General features: G+C 39.6%; 2 protein-coding genes across 20 annotated transcripts in view; both read left to right on the plus strand.

The window, feature by feature from the left end:
* SYTL2 (synaptotagmin like 2) overlaps window positions 1-12,599 on the plus strand; it is a 115,197-nt gene extending 102,598 nt beyond the window's left edge. For 12 of the 19 annotated variants that reach the window (XM_019643533.1, XM_019643536.1, XM_019643534.1 and 9 more), the window contains 7 exons: window positions 558-727; window positions 1,823-1,925; window positions 3,986-4,156; window positions 6,493-6,571; window positions 9,064-9,163; window positions 10,436-10,641; window positions 11,498-12,103. In XM_019643533.1, coding sequence (XP_019499078.1) covers window positions 558-727; window positions 1,823-1,925; window positions 3,986-4,156; window positions 6,493-6,571; window positions 9,064-9,163; window positions 10,436-10,641; window positions 11,498-11,643 — 975 coding nt within the window. In that variant the 3' untranslated portion in view covers window positions 11,644-12,103. Of the gene's footprint in view, window positions 1-557; window positions 728-1,822; window positions 1,926-3,985; window positions 4,157-6,492; window positions 6,572-9,063; window positions 9,164-10,435; window positions 10,642-11,497 lie in introns of all 19 variants that reach the window. The other 7 variants (XM_019643523.1, XM_019643525.1, XM_019643526.1 and 4 more) reach the window with 1 other exon arrangement.
* Window positions 12,600-16,719: 4,120 nt separating this feature from the next.
* CCDC89 (coiled-coil domain containing 89) lies at window positions 16,720-18,065 on the plus strand. Its single transcript, XM_019643475.1, has one exon. The coding sequence runs from the start codon at window positions 16,811-16,813 to the stop codon at window positions 17,924-17,926; it is 1,116 nt and encodes a 371-aa protein (XP_019499020.1). The 5' UTR covers window positions 16,720-16,810; the 3' UTR covers window positions 17,927-18,065.
* The last annotated feature ends 856 nt before the right edge of the window (window positions 18,066-18,921 follow it).

An 18,921-nucleotide genomic window follows, 5' to 3' on the forward strand; every position in this document is an offset into this window, starting at 1 on the left:
TGGTCTTGGGAAGACTTTAAACTCCCTTCATCAATCATCCATTTTCTACCCTTCCTGACCTCTAAAAGCATATGGCTCAGGAAGCATTTTCCTAGGTACAGTGGATGGGCAACATAGTAAAATTCCTTTTCAGTGCCTTGGAAATTGGATAGAGCAACGTGTCACTGTGATTTGTGTGCCTGGGCCTTCTTCACATCCCCTTTCTTTAACACTTTAAATACTAAGCATGCCTAGAAATGAAACTCTGAATAGCCCTTACCATAAAATCACCCTGCTATGAAATGAGCCAGTATCTAAGTAACTTTGCATTACACTTTAAAAAAATTTTTTTTATTTCACTTTTCATCTCTGTGTCTTAGGGGCAATTTTAAAAAACTCTAGTTGGACTATGTATATCATGTCGGGTTGTCTGTGTTGCTGTGTCTTTATGCCATATTAAATTAACTGCTTTTATATGCAAACTAGAGAAATAATGGCAAGCAAGTTCTGGCTTATAGCCATGATCCTTGCGTTGGGTTGAGACGGAGACAAGCGCTGCATGTTTCTGATGCTTTCAGGTGAGTGGCAGTGTGATGAGCGTTTATAGTGGAGACTTTGGCAACCTGGAAGTGAAAGGAAGCATCCAGTTTGCCGTTGACTATGTGGACTCCCTGAAGGAGCTGCACATCTTTGTGGCCCAGTGTAAAGACTTAGCAGCAGCAGATGGTAAAAAACAGCGTTCAGACCCGTAAGTACAGCTTGGAGTCACTGTTGTCTCTGAGTTACTCGTAATCTTGTAGAAATTGGGGAGGACAGAAAGCAATTGAAGCGAGGGCATTGCTGTTAAAAAGGAATGTTTGAAAGGAAAAAACGAGGAAAATGCTGTTTTATTTACTTGATATATTCATATGCCAAAATGATCAGATTACAAAAGTGTCAGAGAAGCACAGAATGTTTCAAGTTAGAAGGGGCTTTTGAGGTCACCTTGTCCAGGTCCTTCTTTTTTACAGATAAGGAAAAACAAGGGCCACAGAAAATAAGCAGCCAGTTACATAAAATCTGACAGTCAGCAGCAAAATGAAGAATGAGGGCTCGAATCCCAGGCTCTTTCCATGACACTCTGAAATTTTCTCTAAAATTAGCAACATGTGGCACATACTTCATAATGTTCAGTGGTGCAGAAATAGCTAAAATTCTAGAATGAGGCAATTTCCATATTTAAATTATACTCTACAGAACTTTAGGAGGAATTACCAATTCATCTTTGCAATCACAGGTTTAATGCATTTCAGGGTATTTGCAAAAGTTAAATGGTATTTCCTGCTTATCCCTATGCAGGAGTCTGATTCTTAATTATTTTGCTAGCATAAGCCCAATTCTTTTTGCTTGTATTGTAAAAACAAGTGGGCTCAGTATCCTTTTGTTTTTACATTTAATATGGCTTGATTAGGTGTGTGCTAAGATTAATTTTTTTTTCAAAAGACAGTAACAAAAACTTTTAAAAAATTCTGCAAGCACCAAAGCCTTTCTTCATAGGAAACAAGCTGATAGAATTAAGCACTCTGTTAGAGGTCTGTTGTCTTCTCACCCCCCCCCCCATATTAGATAAGCCCAAATGAAAAGAATTCTGAAAATCTTCAAAACAATATAAAATTACCAATTCCACTGAAATTGCTTTACACTTTTAAGTATAAAGGTGTTATGAGGACATTTATTACTTACTGTTTTTCTCATTATCATGAAATAATTATTTCTGTCCATTCCCAATGCATTTTTTAAAGTAAAAGTGGAAACATCACTTCAGCTTTCTCTCACTTTGTTGTCTGTTCAATTCTCTTTTTAGATATGTAAAGACTTACCTGTTACCAGACAAGGGCAAAATGGGCAAGAAGAAAACACTTGTAGTGAAGAAAACTTTGAATCCTGTGTATAACGAGATTTTGCGGGTATCTATGAACTCTCTGTCTAGGAAAATCCTAAATGGTGACCTATCTGTTTTTAAATAGCTATGTCTTCTTGAGTAGCATCTGTATAGATGAAATCAGTCACCAAGAGAGGAGAAGAAAAGGAATAAACAGTTTTTGAAAATCTGCTTTGTATGAGATGATGTACCATAAATGTTGCATGCATTATCTCATTCATTCCTTACATACCCTATCAGGCAGGTGTTATTATCTGCATCCACAGGTGAGGCAAAAGAAGCTTAGAGAAATAGAATAACTTGCTCAAGGATACACAGCATTGCAACAAAAATGATCTTCTAAAAGCATAATTCTGGTTGTTATTTCTCTGTTTAAAATCTTTTAGGATTCCCATTACCCTCAGGGTCAAGCCCACCCTTAACTTGCACACCAGTTCCTTCACAGCCTGAGCTCCAGCCTCATCTTTTCACATTTGTAGTCATTGTTCAGGCCACCCTGATTTTTTTCTGTTCTTTGGAAGAACTACATTTTCTCACGCTGCTGGAACTTTCTGTCCCTTTAGGCTGGAATATGTTCCCCACATTCTATCCTTAACTACCTCCTACAGTCTTAAATGCCTCTCCCAATGAGAGGCTGTCCTTAACCCCTCAGTTCCCCTGCCATCTGCTGCCTCCGTCTTCTTGTTTAAGAATAGGTTATATTAACTCTCAGCATTTTACTGGTTTGTCTGCTTTTTCATTATATTGTAAGTTCCCTGAGGGCAGGGACCAACTCTGTGTTGCTTATAAACTGTGTGTTCTTGGGTAAATGACTTAATAACCTGTTTGCGTTTCACATCTGCAAAGGGGAGATAATAATAGTACCTACCTACCTGCAACAGTAGTTGTGAACATTAAAAGAGTTAATATACATGAAGTAATTAGTATACATTAAACACTTAATAAATGTTGACTCGTAGTACAGTGTCTGGGATAGGTACTCAAAAAATGTTTATTGGAAGGACAGGTGAATGGAAAACATTCCTGGCTCATATACCCACATTCTTTTTTTCCCCCCAAACTGCATCATGCTGACTTAGTCATGAGGAACAGATCATTTAAAACTACAAATAGAAAAAGTGTTGCTCATTCTCTCTTTCTGAAAATTCTGTCCAAGTGTTTGGTTATCCTCCAAGAAAAGAAATAGCGTTAAATGAACTCTCAGTCATCCATGGGTGAATTTTCTGTAACAAGTTTTAATTACAGCTTGACTATGATATACCTCAGCACCCTAGCTATTTCTAGGTCAGCTACTTCAACCCTATACTCAGGAAAAGCCAGATAATTTGAATGGCAAATTCAGAGAAAGGCAAGTCAGCTATAACCAAAATGGACATTCAAGTACTATATCATAAAGCCCAATAGAAATTATTTTTAGATTAGAAGTACTATTATCCCTTCTATGATTATATATAATCAAGGACTGACTACATTTTAGATGAAACTCTTAGGATGCCAAATATTTTCCACTTGACCATATAAAGCAGGAAAAATCAAGTATATCTTTTCTTGAAAAATACCTTGTCCTTGCAGGATAGCAATAGTGGGAGAGACTGTGTGTATATGGGGGCAGGTGCTGTACTTTCCACTCAGTTTTGATGTGAATCAAAAACTCCTCTAAAAAATAAAGTCTATTAAAAATATACCTTGTCCTTAGGTAGAAAGCAGACCATTGGATTAAACTTAATTTGTGTTTTTAGATTGCATTTGATTTATGTTATACCTAGCTAGAACTAAAAACATCCAGTAAAAAAAAATGAATAATTGGCTTTTGTGTTTAGAGAGCTATTACCAGCTATGATATTTGAGCCATGGTTTGCTTTTTCCAGACGGGCAAAGAAAATCAGCTTTTGTGAAAGATGGATTTTAGCTTTTAGAAACAAGACACTTAGAATAAGATGACTTTGCAATATTCTTGAGACTTGAAACCTAATAGATGAGAAAATCTGATCTACACAGATGACTTTTCTCTTCATCTCTATGTTATTATAACTTTGGCATAAGATAATAATATTCACCACTTTAATTTCCTTCTTTGAACTGCAGTATAAAATTGAAAAGGAAATCTTAAAGACACAGAAGCTGAACCTGTCTGTATGGCACCGGGATACATTTAAACGCAATAGTTTTCTAGGGGAAGTGGAACTTGATTTGGAAACTTGGGACTTGGACAACAAACAGAATAAACAATTGAAATGGTATCCTCTGAAGCGCAAGGTAAGTTCAGAGTTTTTGGGGTTGCTTGGTTGGTTAGATGGGGACCTAGTGTATAGGAGAAAGCTACTATAAATTGCATTTTCATTCAGAATGCTTATCTATAGTTTGGAATCATTCTATCTTTTTATTCTGTCCTACATATCTCTTATGCTCATTTTTGTATTTCCTTTTTCCTTTTTTCCCCCTCTATATTGTTCAGGTTGGCTGTTTTTTGCTAATCAATCTTTCAGTTCAATAATTTTCTTGTCTGCTATGTCCAGTCTGCTGTTATACCTATTTACAAGTTCTCAATTATTACATTTTGTCAGATTTATATTTTCATTTGATTTTTTATAAATTCCACCTCTGCTAAAATTCTACATCTTAGCATTATCTTTATGAATTCATTAATCAAAGTTGTTTGAAGTGTGTGTCTGAAAACTCCAATATCTTGAACATTTGTGAGTCTCTCTTTATTTAGAATTTTATCTTATTTTGGTCATTTGGTCCTTTGTCCTGGTATTCCTCTTCATGTGTTATTGCAGGCTGACCATTGCATATGAAAAATTCTAGGGATCATTTTAGAAAGTTTACTTTTGCTTCTCACACACAGGATAGGGACAGACCGCCTTAATCTAGTCCGGGAATGAAGTGACTAGACACTGGGGTTCAGGTTTTATGTGGTCTGATCTAGTTTGCCCACATTCTTAGGCAGTGGGTTCCAACTGAAAGCCTAGAGAAGTAGTTCTCAAATTTTAGCATAGATTCAGTTCACCGAAGGAATTACTAAAACACGGATTCCTGGGCCCTATTCCCAAGGTTCCTGGTTCAGTAAGGTCTGGGCTCAAGAATATGCATTTCCAACAAGTCCCCAGGCGTTGCTGAGGCTGCTGGCCTGGGGAACATACTGTGAGAACATACTGGCCTCGAGTATTATCTGAGGCCATTCCTCTCTAGCTGGCCATGGACTCCAGGTGTTGTCTCCCCAGCCCCATGAGACTGCCAAAAGCCCTGCTCAGCTTCCTAGTCTCTTTCTGCTAGGCTTTTTATTCTCACAGTTCAAAATCAGCTAATGCCTCCAAGTGGAAAACAGAGAAAAGTGTCAGACTCCAATGTCTTGCCCATTTGAGTCCTGTCTGTCTTAATAATTCTTTACAACCTTCAAATAGATGTTTAATCAGTTTTTTAGTCTCAATATGAGGGTTGGTGTGATCCGGCTAGTCCATCATAGCTGGAATTTATATATATATATATATATATATATATATATATATATATATATATATATATATATATATATATATATATATATATATATACAAAAAAATGTGTACACATTTTAAGAAAGGAAAAAACTGTGTTAAAATTGTAATAATATATACTGATAGCAAAAGATGAATACAAGTCATGTTTTGACTTCTGCAATTACAAGAGGTGCTCAAACTGGTTACCATCAGCGTCCAGACACTTCTGAGTACAGCGCACTACTGCTTGAGCAATGTTGACCAAAGTGTCCACTTGTACACAATTTTTTGGCACCCCTGGTTTGTGTGTGTAATTAACACAAACCATTATTTAGTATCTACACAATAAAACAGTTCCACTTAAGAAATGGTTTTCAAATATCACATCAAAATCACTGAAGCACTTATTTCTAACCCTACCCAAGACTTGCTGAATCTGAATTCCTCAGGAGATGTCAAAAGCATCTCATTTTTAACTAACTTGCTTTATGTTTCTGATGCATAGCCAGGTTTTGGAAATGAGGCTCTAAAGGACCAGAATTTGAAAGTAAAACCATCTCTATTATACTTGAAAATAACAGATATACACTTTAAAATTATTAGCCAGTTTGTTATTCTTATAGGCATCTACTCATTTGGCCTAAAATAATCAGGTTAATGCAGCTTTGAAAATGTTATGTTTGGCTTCTTTTTCCCATCCCCACCTTCCCACGTTCTGTTTACTCCTTCGAAGATAGAAAATACACGTAAGTTGTTCGATGTGCTGGCTGAATGACTAACAAAATGTATGTGTTTCTGTAAAGACCAAAGCATCATACAACACTGCTCCCATCTCCCAGAAATCCATGTGGATTCCTCCACTGTCTCAGAGACTAAAGGCCTTGAACTGTTTTCTGGGTAACCTATAAGTTTTCTAAGACACACAGTATAGCTTTCCCAGATATAAAAGCAATAGTCTAGCTTTGATGGGGAGGCTATTTTAATCCAGGGCACTCATGAGTGATCTGTTGTCCCAGAAATGGGGCAGACATAGTGCTGTAACAATCCCAACAAATGATAAATATTAGTTTGTATCTCACACCTGCTGACATTCTTTTTTTTTTTTTTTCCCAGACAGCACCAGTTGCCCTTGAAGCAGAAAACAGAGGTGAAATGAAGTTAGCTCTCCAGTATGTCCCAGAGCCAGTTCCTGGTATGTAATGATTTTCTGTCCAGATTTATGCCCTTTCCTTACCCCTCCCGCTCCAAGGATGGCTTTGATGTTTTCAAAGGTAAAGCCCTAAGCAAACTCCCTAACTTAGTAATGGTATAGTTCAAATGAGTAAATTTGCAGCTATGAACTAGAAAATCCTCATTTTTTTGTTGTTGTGATGAAAACACATAACAGAATTTAGCATCTTAACCATTTTTAAGTGTAACTTGAGTAGTATTAAGTATATTCACATTGTTGTAAAGCAGATCTCCAGGACATTTTCATTTGTGTATCTGAAACCCTATATCCATTAAACCACAACAGGCCCCTTCGCCTTCCCCTGGCTCCTGGTAACCAGCATTCTACCTTGTTTCTGTGAGAAAAATTCTCATTTTTCCCCCCAGTCCAGTTTACAGTCCTTGTTTTAACTTTCACCTCACTCGTTCAAAAGTTTGTATATGCACATTTTGAAGTGCCTGTCCTATATTCAGAATTTGGACCTATTGAGAGCGTTATGGTAAGAATGGAACCTGAGCGTTCTTTTTCACAGGTGGGAACTGGAACAGTTCATATGAAGCCCCTAAGAAATTAGAGCTCATTGGTCTTCCACTCTCAAAAGTCTCATCAGAAGAGAAAGCTTTTTCCTCAAGATTACTAATTGCATCCTTGATGTTAGGGCCTCAGGTCTGCAGCCCAGTTAAGAAGCAAGAGACTAGCAGGAAATAAAGACCAGCCCCCCTCTCATTTCCCAAGCAATCACCCCAAGTTATTCTCCTTAAGAATCTGTGTGAACGTTATGACTGAAATCAGGGGTGGCACACAAAAATACTTTCAGTAGCCAGGCAGTGGATGCTAATGGGATGATAAAAATAAAGGATGGTGAGGGCAGTGACTTATTAGAGAAAGGCTTTCTAATGCAGTTAAAAAAAAAAAAAGAGGGGGGTGGGAATTGGAGGGCAAGCAAACATATCTTTAGGTCAAATGGCTTCCAAACTACCATCTTGTTACTTCTGGACCTTTCTAAAAGGCAGATTCTTTTATATATAATTTGTATCCTATCATTTATGGCCAACATGCATAGAAATCTTCCAAACTCATTTCCCATCTTTCCTACTATCATTTCTTGGTGGTAGGGGCTGGGGGACTGTGTTTTGTGATGGGCTCCACCTTGACTGAGTTTTTGCTCAAATAGTTTCTCTTCTCTGGAATGGCTTTATTTTCTCCTCAACCTATCCAAGTCTTAGATGAAGTCCCACCTCCTCCATAAAGCTTTTCCTGACTATACTGACCTTACTGGTCATATTATCTTCTAGGGCATTACAGTGATAACTTGGCATTTCATTCCATATTACATTTTTAGAGTTCCTATTGAATTACTCTTTGTCGCTTAATGTTAAACATTTCCCAAGGACATAGATTTTTTTGTATTCCTTGTATATTCAGTGACATTCTTAGCATAGGGCTGAGTACATAATAGATGCTCAGCAAATACTTATTGTTTGACTAATTGGAAAAATATGATAGTATTCCTCTGTCCGTGTGCACCCAATCGAAACGACAACTTCGAATTAAACCAGCTTCTCTGTAATTTCCTGTCCGTAATATTAGCTATCATGTGTGTCTATATAGTAGTCTTATAAAATATGTAACTACTTTTAAGAAGAAGAGTGACTGTACCTTACTTAGCCCATACCTGTTTTGGTTACTTTACACTCCAATCTGTTTAAAATGCCTCCCATCGACTCCAATTAATATTGGTATAAATATTTGAACAGTATATGTATTTCATTGAGATGTTTTGATTGCAACCGTAAATGGATGACTCACATACCTGATATCTATAATTGATCTTATTGAACCTGGCAAAACCCAACAAAAATGATGTAATACTCTGTCCTTGGAATGAATAGAGATTATTTTCAAATAGCTGTCTGAGCTCAGTACAGTTAGACTATAAAAGATATAGTTAAGAATGTATAGATTTATGGTTAGAGCACATGCTCTGAAAACAAGGTTGCCCATTTGATTCCCATATGGGCCCGTGAGCTGCACCCTCTGCAACTAGATTGAAGGCAACAACTTGAGCTGAGCTGCCGCTGAGCTGCCAGTGGGCGGCCAGATGGCTCAGTTAGTTAGAGCATGTGCTCTTAACAACAAGGTTGCCAGTTTGATTCCTGCATGGGATGGTGGACTGCACCTGCTGCAACTAGATTGAAAATGACGAGTGGACCTGGAGCTGAGCTGTGCCCTCTACAACTAGACTGAAGGACAATGACTTGACTTGGAGCTGATGGGTCCTGGAAAAAACACACTGTTCCCCAATAAAAAAAAACTTTTTTAAAAGAATATATAGATTTAACCAATTAGGATCATATCATCAAGCATTAGCTAGGATCACTGTGCCAGGCCATTTTTAGATTGGCATCTTTAGAGGCAGTATTGCCAAGAGAGGAATGGCAGTGAAATTTTATTTTCTTTTTTTTCTATTACAGGTAAAAAGCTTCCTACAACTGGAGAAGTACACATCTGGGTGAAGGAATGCCTTGATCTACCACTGCTAAGGGGCAGCAATCTAAATTCTTTTGTTAAATGGTAACAGCATTGATAACTCTTGGCTCCCTCAGTTCTACAACTTGCTGTTTGGTTTTAGTTCTCTGTATCTGTGATGCTGAAACTCCTCATTCATAGCTTAAATTAAATAACTTGAGACAGTGGCTACTAGAGGGACCTGTGACACAAACCCCCAAGGCTTCATTGAAGTTTAAAATTATAAAGATAAGGGAGCACATACACAAATGCAACCAGAGAGCACATACTCAGATATGTAATGTCTTCTAGGAGGTACATCTGCTTGTGGGAACAATATTCAGCACTAAAGAGTTTATGAAATTTCTGACAGTGGGATGTCATACCTCTTGGCTCCTAAGTGAAACACCTGTTTTGTGGCCCATTTGCTACAGGCCTTTGGCATCAGCCGGCAAATACCTAGAAAATTATTTGCTAAACAGACTTGTCCTAATAGCTCATAAGAGCGTAAGACAATTCAGGTTCTTAAGTGGCAAACATTTTTCTCTGTTAATGCCTGGTATCTAATAGGAACTAATCAGACACTATTGTGCTGACCTACTTCACTCTGACTAATCTTATCTATATAGATTCTACCAGAAGTCCAGTTGTAGCTATCTAAGTTTATATGACATTATTTATGACTTTCCCCATATATACTTCATGGATGTCAGCTGGTAAGATTTTTCCAACTCAGGACTGGCCTCAGACCTTCTTGCATTTCTAAGGGGCATGGTGGGTTAAAGTTAATTCAATTATTACCATAAATTAAGTGGAAATTATTATAAATATATAATATAATTTATTCCCAAAGTCAAATCTAGCAAATTGGAGAGGTTTCTCTTCTTTTTCAGTTCTGTACAAGACTTATTCCTTAGGCTGTCACAGATCATCAGGGGTAGACTGTGCTTCCAAATTTTAAAGGAATCCTCAAACAATTGCTACAATGTAGGCACTGAACTAAGTTGTTTTCTTAATATGTAATTCTAATATTAACCTTACAAAGTAGGCATTCCCATTCCCATTTTATAAATGTGTAAGCAAGCGTCTGAAAGGTTAAGTAACTTTTCCTATAATACACAGCCAATAAGGGGCAGAGTCAGGATTCAAAGCAAGCCTGGTCCACTGTACCGTGCAGCGTTTTTCCTGCAGGATGCCCCATGAACACCATTACCATTTCTCTGCTCTCTTTTCTTCCACTCCTTCCACCAATCCTCAGGAGCTAGGTTGAAGTGCACTGAAAGCATAAATGTTCACTATCTAATTAAAATGCCCTCACAATAATGTTTCCTTTCATAGTACCATCCTTCCAGATACAAGTAGGAAAAGCCGTCAGAAGACAAGAGCCGTGGGGAAAACCAACAACCCCGTCTTCAACCACACCATGGTGTACGATGGGTTCAGGCCTGAAGACCTGACGGAAGCCTGTGTAGAGCTCACTGTCTGGGACCATTACAAACTAACCAACCAGTTTTTGGGAGGTCTTCGGATTGGCTTTGGAACAGGTACTTGTTACATTTTTTAATTCCCTACGCGCCAATATGCGCCAAATGCTTCTGGAGACACTAGAGGTTTGTTTGTTGCTTTGCTTCTTCCTAAGGAAAACAGATATTTTATTTCTGTAAAGTGTAATGAAATGACTGAGTGGAGGAATCTCAGACTGTGTGCTAAGGGCTCTTGATATGAAGATTAACAGGATGCAGTGTCTGTCCACACAGAGCTTATGTTATTGTAGGGGGGAGAGGGGGAAGACAGGAAAGCCTTTATTATTATTATTATTACTCTTTCTTGAAAAAACATTTATGGCCCTTCATGGCTAAAAGTGCGCTTTGAATAATAATAGTATCTAACACTTATGGAGCATTAGTCACTGTATTGAGTGCCTTTATTTGCATTATTATTTCATTTAATGCTCACAACAATTCCATGAGTAGTGACTAATGTTAGCTCCAGGGGAACTGACATTCGGAGAAATGAAGCAACAGAGCTAATAAGCATCAGGGCTAAGATTCAAAATTGAGTCTGTTAGACACAAAAGCTGTAACCACACTTCCTTAGAGATCATCTTGTGTCACTTCCAACCCACTGCCTTATGTCCCTGACAGATTGTCATCTAGCTTTTATATGATAAACGTGAAGAGAAATCATTACCCTGGGAGTCATGGAATACTCCCAATTATGGAGTGTCTCGTTATTGGACATCTCAGATGGTTAAACGTTCTTTCTTATATTGAGTCCCAGATCTGCCTTCCTGGTGATATTCCTAGCTGTCTTCCATTGGTGATTACAATTAAAGAATGACCCATTTCCCCCTCAACGAGCAGCTCCTTTCTAAATGCAAAGCTTCCTTTTTTTTTTCAGGTAAAAGCTATGGTACCGAAGTGGATTGGATGGACTCCACTGCAGAGGAAGTTGCTCTCTGGGAAAAGATGGTAAAGTCCCCCAACACTTGGATTGAAGCAACCCTGCCTCTCAGAATGCTGTTGATAGCCAAGATTTCCAAATGAACCCAAAGCCCATTGGCTCCTCCACTGACAACTACTCAATAGGTGGTCTCTGATCTCGAAAATCTGACTATGTGGACAGAGAACCTCGCCTTCTATCTGTCACCACTAACGAATGCATGTTCAAGTCAACCTGCATGTACTTCTTTGGCTATAAGGCCCAAAAGAGTTAAATAATAACAAAACGCATAATGTATTTGTGCCTCCAACATTCAAGAAGATATTTGAGAAAGCTAGGAAAATCCAGCTGTTGCTTCAAAGAAAGCGCTGCCCCAAAATATTAAAGGTGGGGCGTTGTTAATGGGGAAAGGCTTCTAGATTGCCATCATGTGTTTCATACCACAATCTTGTGTTACAGCTGTGGGGGGGCTGCCACTTGATCATTGAAAATCCTTCCAGGAACTGAAAATAGGTAGGCTGCAGAAAAGAGTGACAGAAAGATACAATTACGAGGGGAACAAAAGGCAGAATGTCAGCGATGATAAAGGATTTGACCATTAAAAAAGTGTTTACTCTGTAATCGCTACTAAAATATGGAATTTCATGTCTGGACAATGAGACTGAATTTACTGCGTGCGTTTTTGTTTTGAGAAACTGCTTTCCTTTTTCCCCGTGTTGAAAACAAAGTCTCAAATGTGCTTTGGTGCCACCCACTGGCCAAAGGTGGAATTCAGTTTTTGCCTTATTGTTCTCCTAAGGCAGGTCTCAAGCGTGCATTTTGTAATGGAGTATGTAAAAAAATCACACCCCCGCCCCGGCCAAAAAAAAATCTTTGCATATAGAAGGTTCTGTTTTTCTTATAACTCTACTATAGGAAAGCAGCATGAGAGTGGCCACAGCTTTGCAACGAAGTTTTAATTAGAATATAAATGGTTAAATTATACTGTATTTCCTATGTATGTATAATTTTCATAAAGTATTTTGTAAAAACCCTTAGAATAAATTATTATATGATTTAATCATGTTGTCAAATTAATCTGACTTCTTATTTTAAATTAAATTCTTTATTTAGGAACCCTAAAATCTAAATTCACCAGCAAGGCTAAATAACTCCTGTTGGGCTAATACTTTTCCAGAGTCTTTCCTGCAATGCTGGACATTATTTCCTCCAAATGGGAAGTTTTGACTATGTTATGAAGAGTAGACTTTTTATTTTAAGAAAGTATTTGAAAAGCTTTGAAGAGAAATTAACGTTCATTTGTGAAAGTTTTCCATAGCAACATTTTTGGGTCATTTTAATATAGAGAACATATTCCTCCTCAGGACTCAACTACCTTTCTCAAAATGAGCACTAATTTAACTTTGGTTAGGGGAAGCCTGGATGGTGGGCGAGTGTGAGACCTTGCAACGGGTATCTAACAAATGTCATCGAAAACAGCTAGAGTGCTTGCCTCCACCCCCAAACAAATATTAGAACCTTCTACCTACTTGCCAGTAAGAGCAACTAACCTAGACCAATGCCCTGCCCATTGTCTGTCAAGGTCTTCTAGGAGGACATTTAGTCTAACTCTGTTTCCTCTCCCTGTTCTGACCACGAGAAGTGGGAAGATGAGCTGAATGGAAGCACACCTCCAAGGTCAGTCTGAAACAGTAGCAGAAGTGCAAATCCTGTTCCAGCTCCTGCCACTTCATGGCACTCACAAGCTACTTTCTCAGCCCTTCTTCAGTTACCTGCTCAGCCACCCCCCAGCAGGCAGGCAGCTCCAAAGGACTAATAAGATTGATTCTAGGACTAAGGCTGCCAAACATCCTTGCATCCCCCAGGTCCGTGACCTTCAAACAACTGGAGTGGGCAGCAGAAACACCCTCCTTGCATCTGCCCACAGTACTTCCGACTGCCTCAGGACATCCAGGGGGATTTCAGGTCACATTTTTTTTTCTGAAAACGAAAATATACAGATCATAATCTCACTGGGCTACAAGAAGAAGGCTAAATGGGACCTTCATGCATTATAAAGTGTGGCCAACCTGGATTCTTTAGTGAATTCCAGTTGGCAGACTTTTGAGCCTGTGGGACTTATAAGCAAAGTTCCTGCTAAAAATTTAATGAATATATATATATATATATTTTTGAAAGAATATCCTTGAATTGCATGTTTTAGGGCTTTGTTTCATTTTTTTTCTTTAGAAACCCAGCTAGAAATAAGCCAAACAAAGGGGGATTGGTTGGAAATATATTGTGAGCCCACAGAATTTAAAGAAGCATTGCAGGAGCCTAGATTACTTTGGGGACTCAAGGGCTGGACCTAGGAACTCAGATGCTGTCCCTGAGGGAGAGGGAAAGAGTACCACAGGCAGCTAACCTTTCAGCTAAAGCACTTCTCTTTTATAAGTTCAGCTTGAGAAATCTCTGGGAGAAAGTGGCTGGGCTTGGGTCATGACCCCGCCTACTAGACCACTCACTGTGGCCAGGAATGGATGGGGTAAGGTCTTATGATACACCTTGCCCGGGTTATGCGTCCACTTTGTGGTCAGGGAGAAGTGATCCATTATCAGCAGAATTGAGTGTTGTATAGACTTGGGTGCTGGAGAAATCAAGAGCTGTAATTTGTGTCTCCCTCAAGTAAAAATACTTCCGAATTCTGTTACTAAAAAACTGAAGTACTATTTCAAAGAGTCACTACTGACTCTTTCCAGAGTGGCCTGATGAAATTTCCCCATCTACCATGACTGCTGCAGCTTCTAAGTAGGTGGTGAGGGTTCTGGAACCCTGTAACCTGCTCATGTGGTCTAGGAACCCACCAAAAGCATGATTACTGTTAGCCTAGGCGAACTTCCTGCAGAGAGACCTGGCTATGTGTACCCAGGAAATTGCCTGGACTTCTTCCTTACATATCTCCATCAGCCATACTCACCATCCAAGTAAAAAGCCCCTGAACATCTGCCATCTGTACTCTCATTTCCATTCTGCTTTGCGATTGCTCTCCTATCTCCTCTCCTGTCTTCACTACCTCCAAGGCTTATTCACTAATTTCACTAGTTGGTTTCACAAAACAAACGGCCCCGCATATTTGACACAGATGTTTTCCTTATTGTTATGACTTGAGAGATTAAATATGACGCCAGAAACAGTGATTACAGGAATTGTCAACTCTTCACTCTGTGCTTCAGTTTTCACAGTATTAAGATCATTCTGAATTTTAAGTTATTTACCTTGCATTTTTCAGTTATCATTCTAACATAAGCACTTCCATGCCATTAAATTCCCTATAAACATGATAACGTTTAATGGCTACATAATATTCTGTTATACGAAAATAAAATTTTCTTAACGTTTTCTCTTTTTTGGACGTTTAGGTTTTGGACTTTTAGCTGTTCTAAACCACACTGCAATGAAAAGCTTTGAGCAAAACTTCTTTCAGATTATTTCCTGAGTAAAGGTCACCCCAGAAGGTCAGTCATTAGTTCAAAAGGCATAAAAATGTAAGTTCTCAATACATGTTGTCAACTGACTTTCATCAACACTATAAGATAGCACCTATTTCACTATACCCTTATCAGTCCTGGGTGGTCTGAAAATAAAGCGAAAAACTGACTAGTTTGATAGATAAAATTCTACGTAATTTTCACTTGTATTTATTGGATCACGGATGGGATTCAGTTCTTTGCCATTTCTGTCCCCTCATCTGTGAATTTAATTGTTGATTTCTCTTTTAAGATGTTAAATAGCTTTATTGATTTGTACAGGCTCTCTATAAAAATATAAATCTAATGTCTGTCATATTTATAGGGGATATTTTTTTCAATTTGACTTTTGCCTTCAACACACATTTTTCTGAGTTTCCCCAAAGTGCCTGGCACTGGTCTAGTCATCAAGGATGAAATACAGTCCCTGCCCTTAATGATCTCAGGGCTTCATAGGGGGAGGCAGGTGGGTAAACAATGAGTGTAATGAGGCTTCCACATGCTCCATTAGAAGCACAAATAGGCTATAGTGGATGCACTAAAAGAGGTGAGCGGCCAAGTCTACATGTAGGGCCAGGAAAGACTTCACAGAGGAGCTGATGCTTATCTAAGTATAAAACACTGAATAAACTACTTGAGTGACAAGGAACAAGATGGGAAAAGGTATTCTAGGCACCAGGGACAGCTATGGACAGGGCCAGAGACATGGTCTTTTAGGGGAACTTCAATAGCTGGGTTGGTCTAGGGAGGAAAATGTCAGGCCGGTGTAGAGGAAGGAGAGCCTGAAAAGGCCTGAGGTCAGATAATTTTTTAAATGATACCTCACTTTAGATGTGCAACAAAGTCACATTAAGCTTTCTCTTACTCACCTCTTACATAATGTTTAAGCTAAGCTCCCAAACCAGAGCTTTTGTGGTTGCCTTTATCTTCTTCTAGTTTCCATTTTTAATACTTTGATTTCGTTTTACTCTTTACATTTAACTCTCTAATCCATCTGGAATGGACTTTGTTATATGATGGTAAGCCACATCTGGATCTTTTTCTTCTGTTTAAATGTGTATCATGTCTGTATCTTTCATTACACTTCCTTTTGTAACTTTATTTTGCTAATGGATAAAAACAGGGAGTGCTGAATATCGAATGGAGTATTTACTTCCAGCTGGTGACAGTGCTAAGGAAGACAAAAGAAATTGCACAGGGATTTGCTCCTTTGCTGAGATGAGCCAAACACTACAGGTGCAATCTCACAGCCATTTAGGGTTCTGGCTTTCAGAGTATCCCTGTTACTTTGCATTTATAGACTGCAGTATTTTAAGGGCCAACCTTGTTTCCAAAGACAGTAATGTATTCTCATGTCGACTGAAATGGGGAAAGGGAGGAGGAATATGTCACTGCTTGATTTGTTTACTTCTAGGAAATCAGGTGGATTCAGGTTTCTTCCCCCGGCTCTGACTGGAAATCAGGGTGGGGTGGGGGTGGAGAGGGCTGGCATTTCTTCTCTGTGCAGTATAGGCCACACTGTAAACTGAGAGCTGTGATTGGTTAGATTAGTCAAGCATAACCTGACCAGATTGGTTCCGGACTCCCCCAGACTTCCCTGTTGTTACTTCACAGCATTCTGAAGACCTGTTCACCAATCACAGGGCTCCTTACTGGAAAGATCAGCGGCTGGAGCGTGCCAGGAGTCCCTGGCAACACTGTTGGCTTTTGAAATCTGAGGGGGGAAAGACTGTGTGTAGTGAGCCGGTAGTGGAGGAGAACTCGTATGCCCCAGGAAGAGCAGGCTCTCAGGATGGACTCTCCACCCTCTGAAGAGCCCTTATTAGATACACAGGACAAAAAACTGGAAAACCAGGAAGAAGAGATGGAGTTTAAGGAACTGGATGGTCTGAGGGAAGCCTTGGCAAACCTCCGGGAACTGTCCGAGGAGGAGAAGGGCGAGAAGGGATTGCTTTGCTCCCGCATCCAAGAGCAGTCCCAGCTCATCTGCATCCTGAAGCGGAGGTCAGACGAGGCCCTGGAGCGCTGCCAGATCCTGGAGCTGCTCAACACAGAACTGGAGGAGAAGAGGATGCTGGAGGTTGAGAAGCTGAAAGCCAAGAGTGAGCATGCCCAGAAGCTGGAGAAACGCTTTATGACCCTGGCAGCCAACCACGAGTTGATGATCCGCTTCAAGGACGAACACAAGCGTCAGAACGTCAAGCTGAGAGAGGAGAATGAGAAACTGAGGCTGGAGAACAACAACCTCTTCAGCCAGGCTTTGAAGGACCAGGAGGCCCAAGTACTGCAGCTCACCACCCGGAGCGAGGCCCTGGCCAAGGAGTTGGAGACTCTGAAACAGAGGTGTGCCCAGGATGCCTGCCAGGCACGGGCCCGAGAGAAGGAGCTGCTGGAGTGGCAGAGCCAGGAGGCCTGCGCCCACACGAAGGAGACAGAGCAGCTGCACAGCCTGCTGCACAGCCTCCAGCAGCAGCACCAACAGGCCATGGAGCAGATGGCGAAGGCCGAGCAGGCCCACAGCACCCTGAGCCAGGAGCTGCAGGCCAGGCTGCAGGCCGTCACTCGCGAGAAACAGGAGCTGCTGCAGCTGTCCATGGAGAGGGGCAAGGTGCTTCAGAACAAGCAAGCGGAGATCCGCCAGCTTGAGGAGAAGCTGGAGATGGCAGATGCGGCCAGGAAGCAGGCGCTAGAGCGGTTTGAGCAAGAGGCAGTGGCTGTGGACAGTAACTTGAGAGTCCGCGAACTTCAGCGCAGGATAGACGGGATCCAGAAGGACTACGATGACCTCAGGTTGCAGTCCGAAGCCTTCAGAAAGCACAGCCTGGATCTTTTAAGCAAGGAGAGACAACTCAATGCCAAACTCCGCCATCTCTTTCCATAAAAAACTTCTGCTTCCTCCGGCCTCCAATTTAGAATTCAAATATTTGTGCCTTAGCCTAATGGCGAGGGTAACAATGGTATTCCATTTATTATACTTTTAAGCACAAAAAGCAACTCAAAGAAAAGCTGCTTTACTATGATATTATTATTGTTAACTAGGTAAGGCTAACACTAATTGTCAGTCCCACCACCTAGAATGTACAAGGTTGACCAGATTTCTCTCTGTGCCTTTGAAATCTTCCTAAGTTCACTGACAGTAGAACCTACACCTGGTCCCATAATTTATTTATTCTCAACCTCAAATATCTTCACATATCCTAATATTTTAAATGAGCAGCTCCTATAGATTTAAGTGAATCTTAAATGTGCAATGAGATGTGCTATTGTAAAAAAAAAAAATAGCACAATTAGCTCGTGTAGTCTCCCATAGCTGAGATTGTAAGCTATAACAGTTAACAGCATAACGATAGCATTGATAACTTATAGAAAAAAGTGCCTGATTTTGCAACAGGCCAATTACTTGCTTCACCTGCTTTATAGCAGTATCCTTTTTTTTTTGTTTTATTTTATTTGCACTAGCATGGAAAACAAAGATTGAGATCATTAAGCAAACTTTACTATGGTCATCCTGTATGAGCAATAAGATTCAAATGTGTATAATCAACCAGTTTTTATTTTTCCTGCAAGATTAGATCACAATCCATTTTCTTGGTTCTTTTCCTTAATTAAAACAGGATTTAGAGGTTCAAGAATGCAAATATCAGCAGTTTCATTTAATATTATACAGTATACTAACAGGCAAAATGCCCCAATTTGGGGTAACAAGCCATAGCAGACTGGATATGATATATACCCATATAGCAATGCATAGTGATTTCATTCTTTCTATTAGCAGGGTTTTTTTGCAGTTAACTTTTTCCTTTTTTAAAACATCTAAACAGAATGTATATGTATACTTGCAACATTTTTGTAGGAATACCTAAATATTTAGTTATA

The sequence above is a fragment of the Hipposideros armiger genome, unplaced genomic scaffold (assembly GCF_001890085.2).
Source record: "Hipposideros armiger isolate ML-2016 unplaced genomic scaffold, ASM189008v1 scaffold_79, whole genome shotgun sequence".
NCBI lineage: Eukaryota > Metazoa > Chordata > Mammalia > Chiroptera > Hipposideridae > Hipposideros > Hipposideros armiger.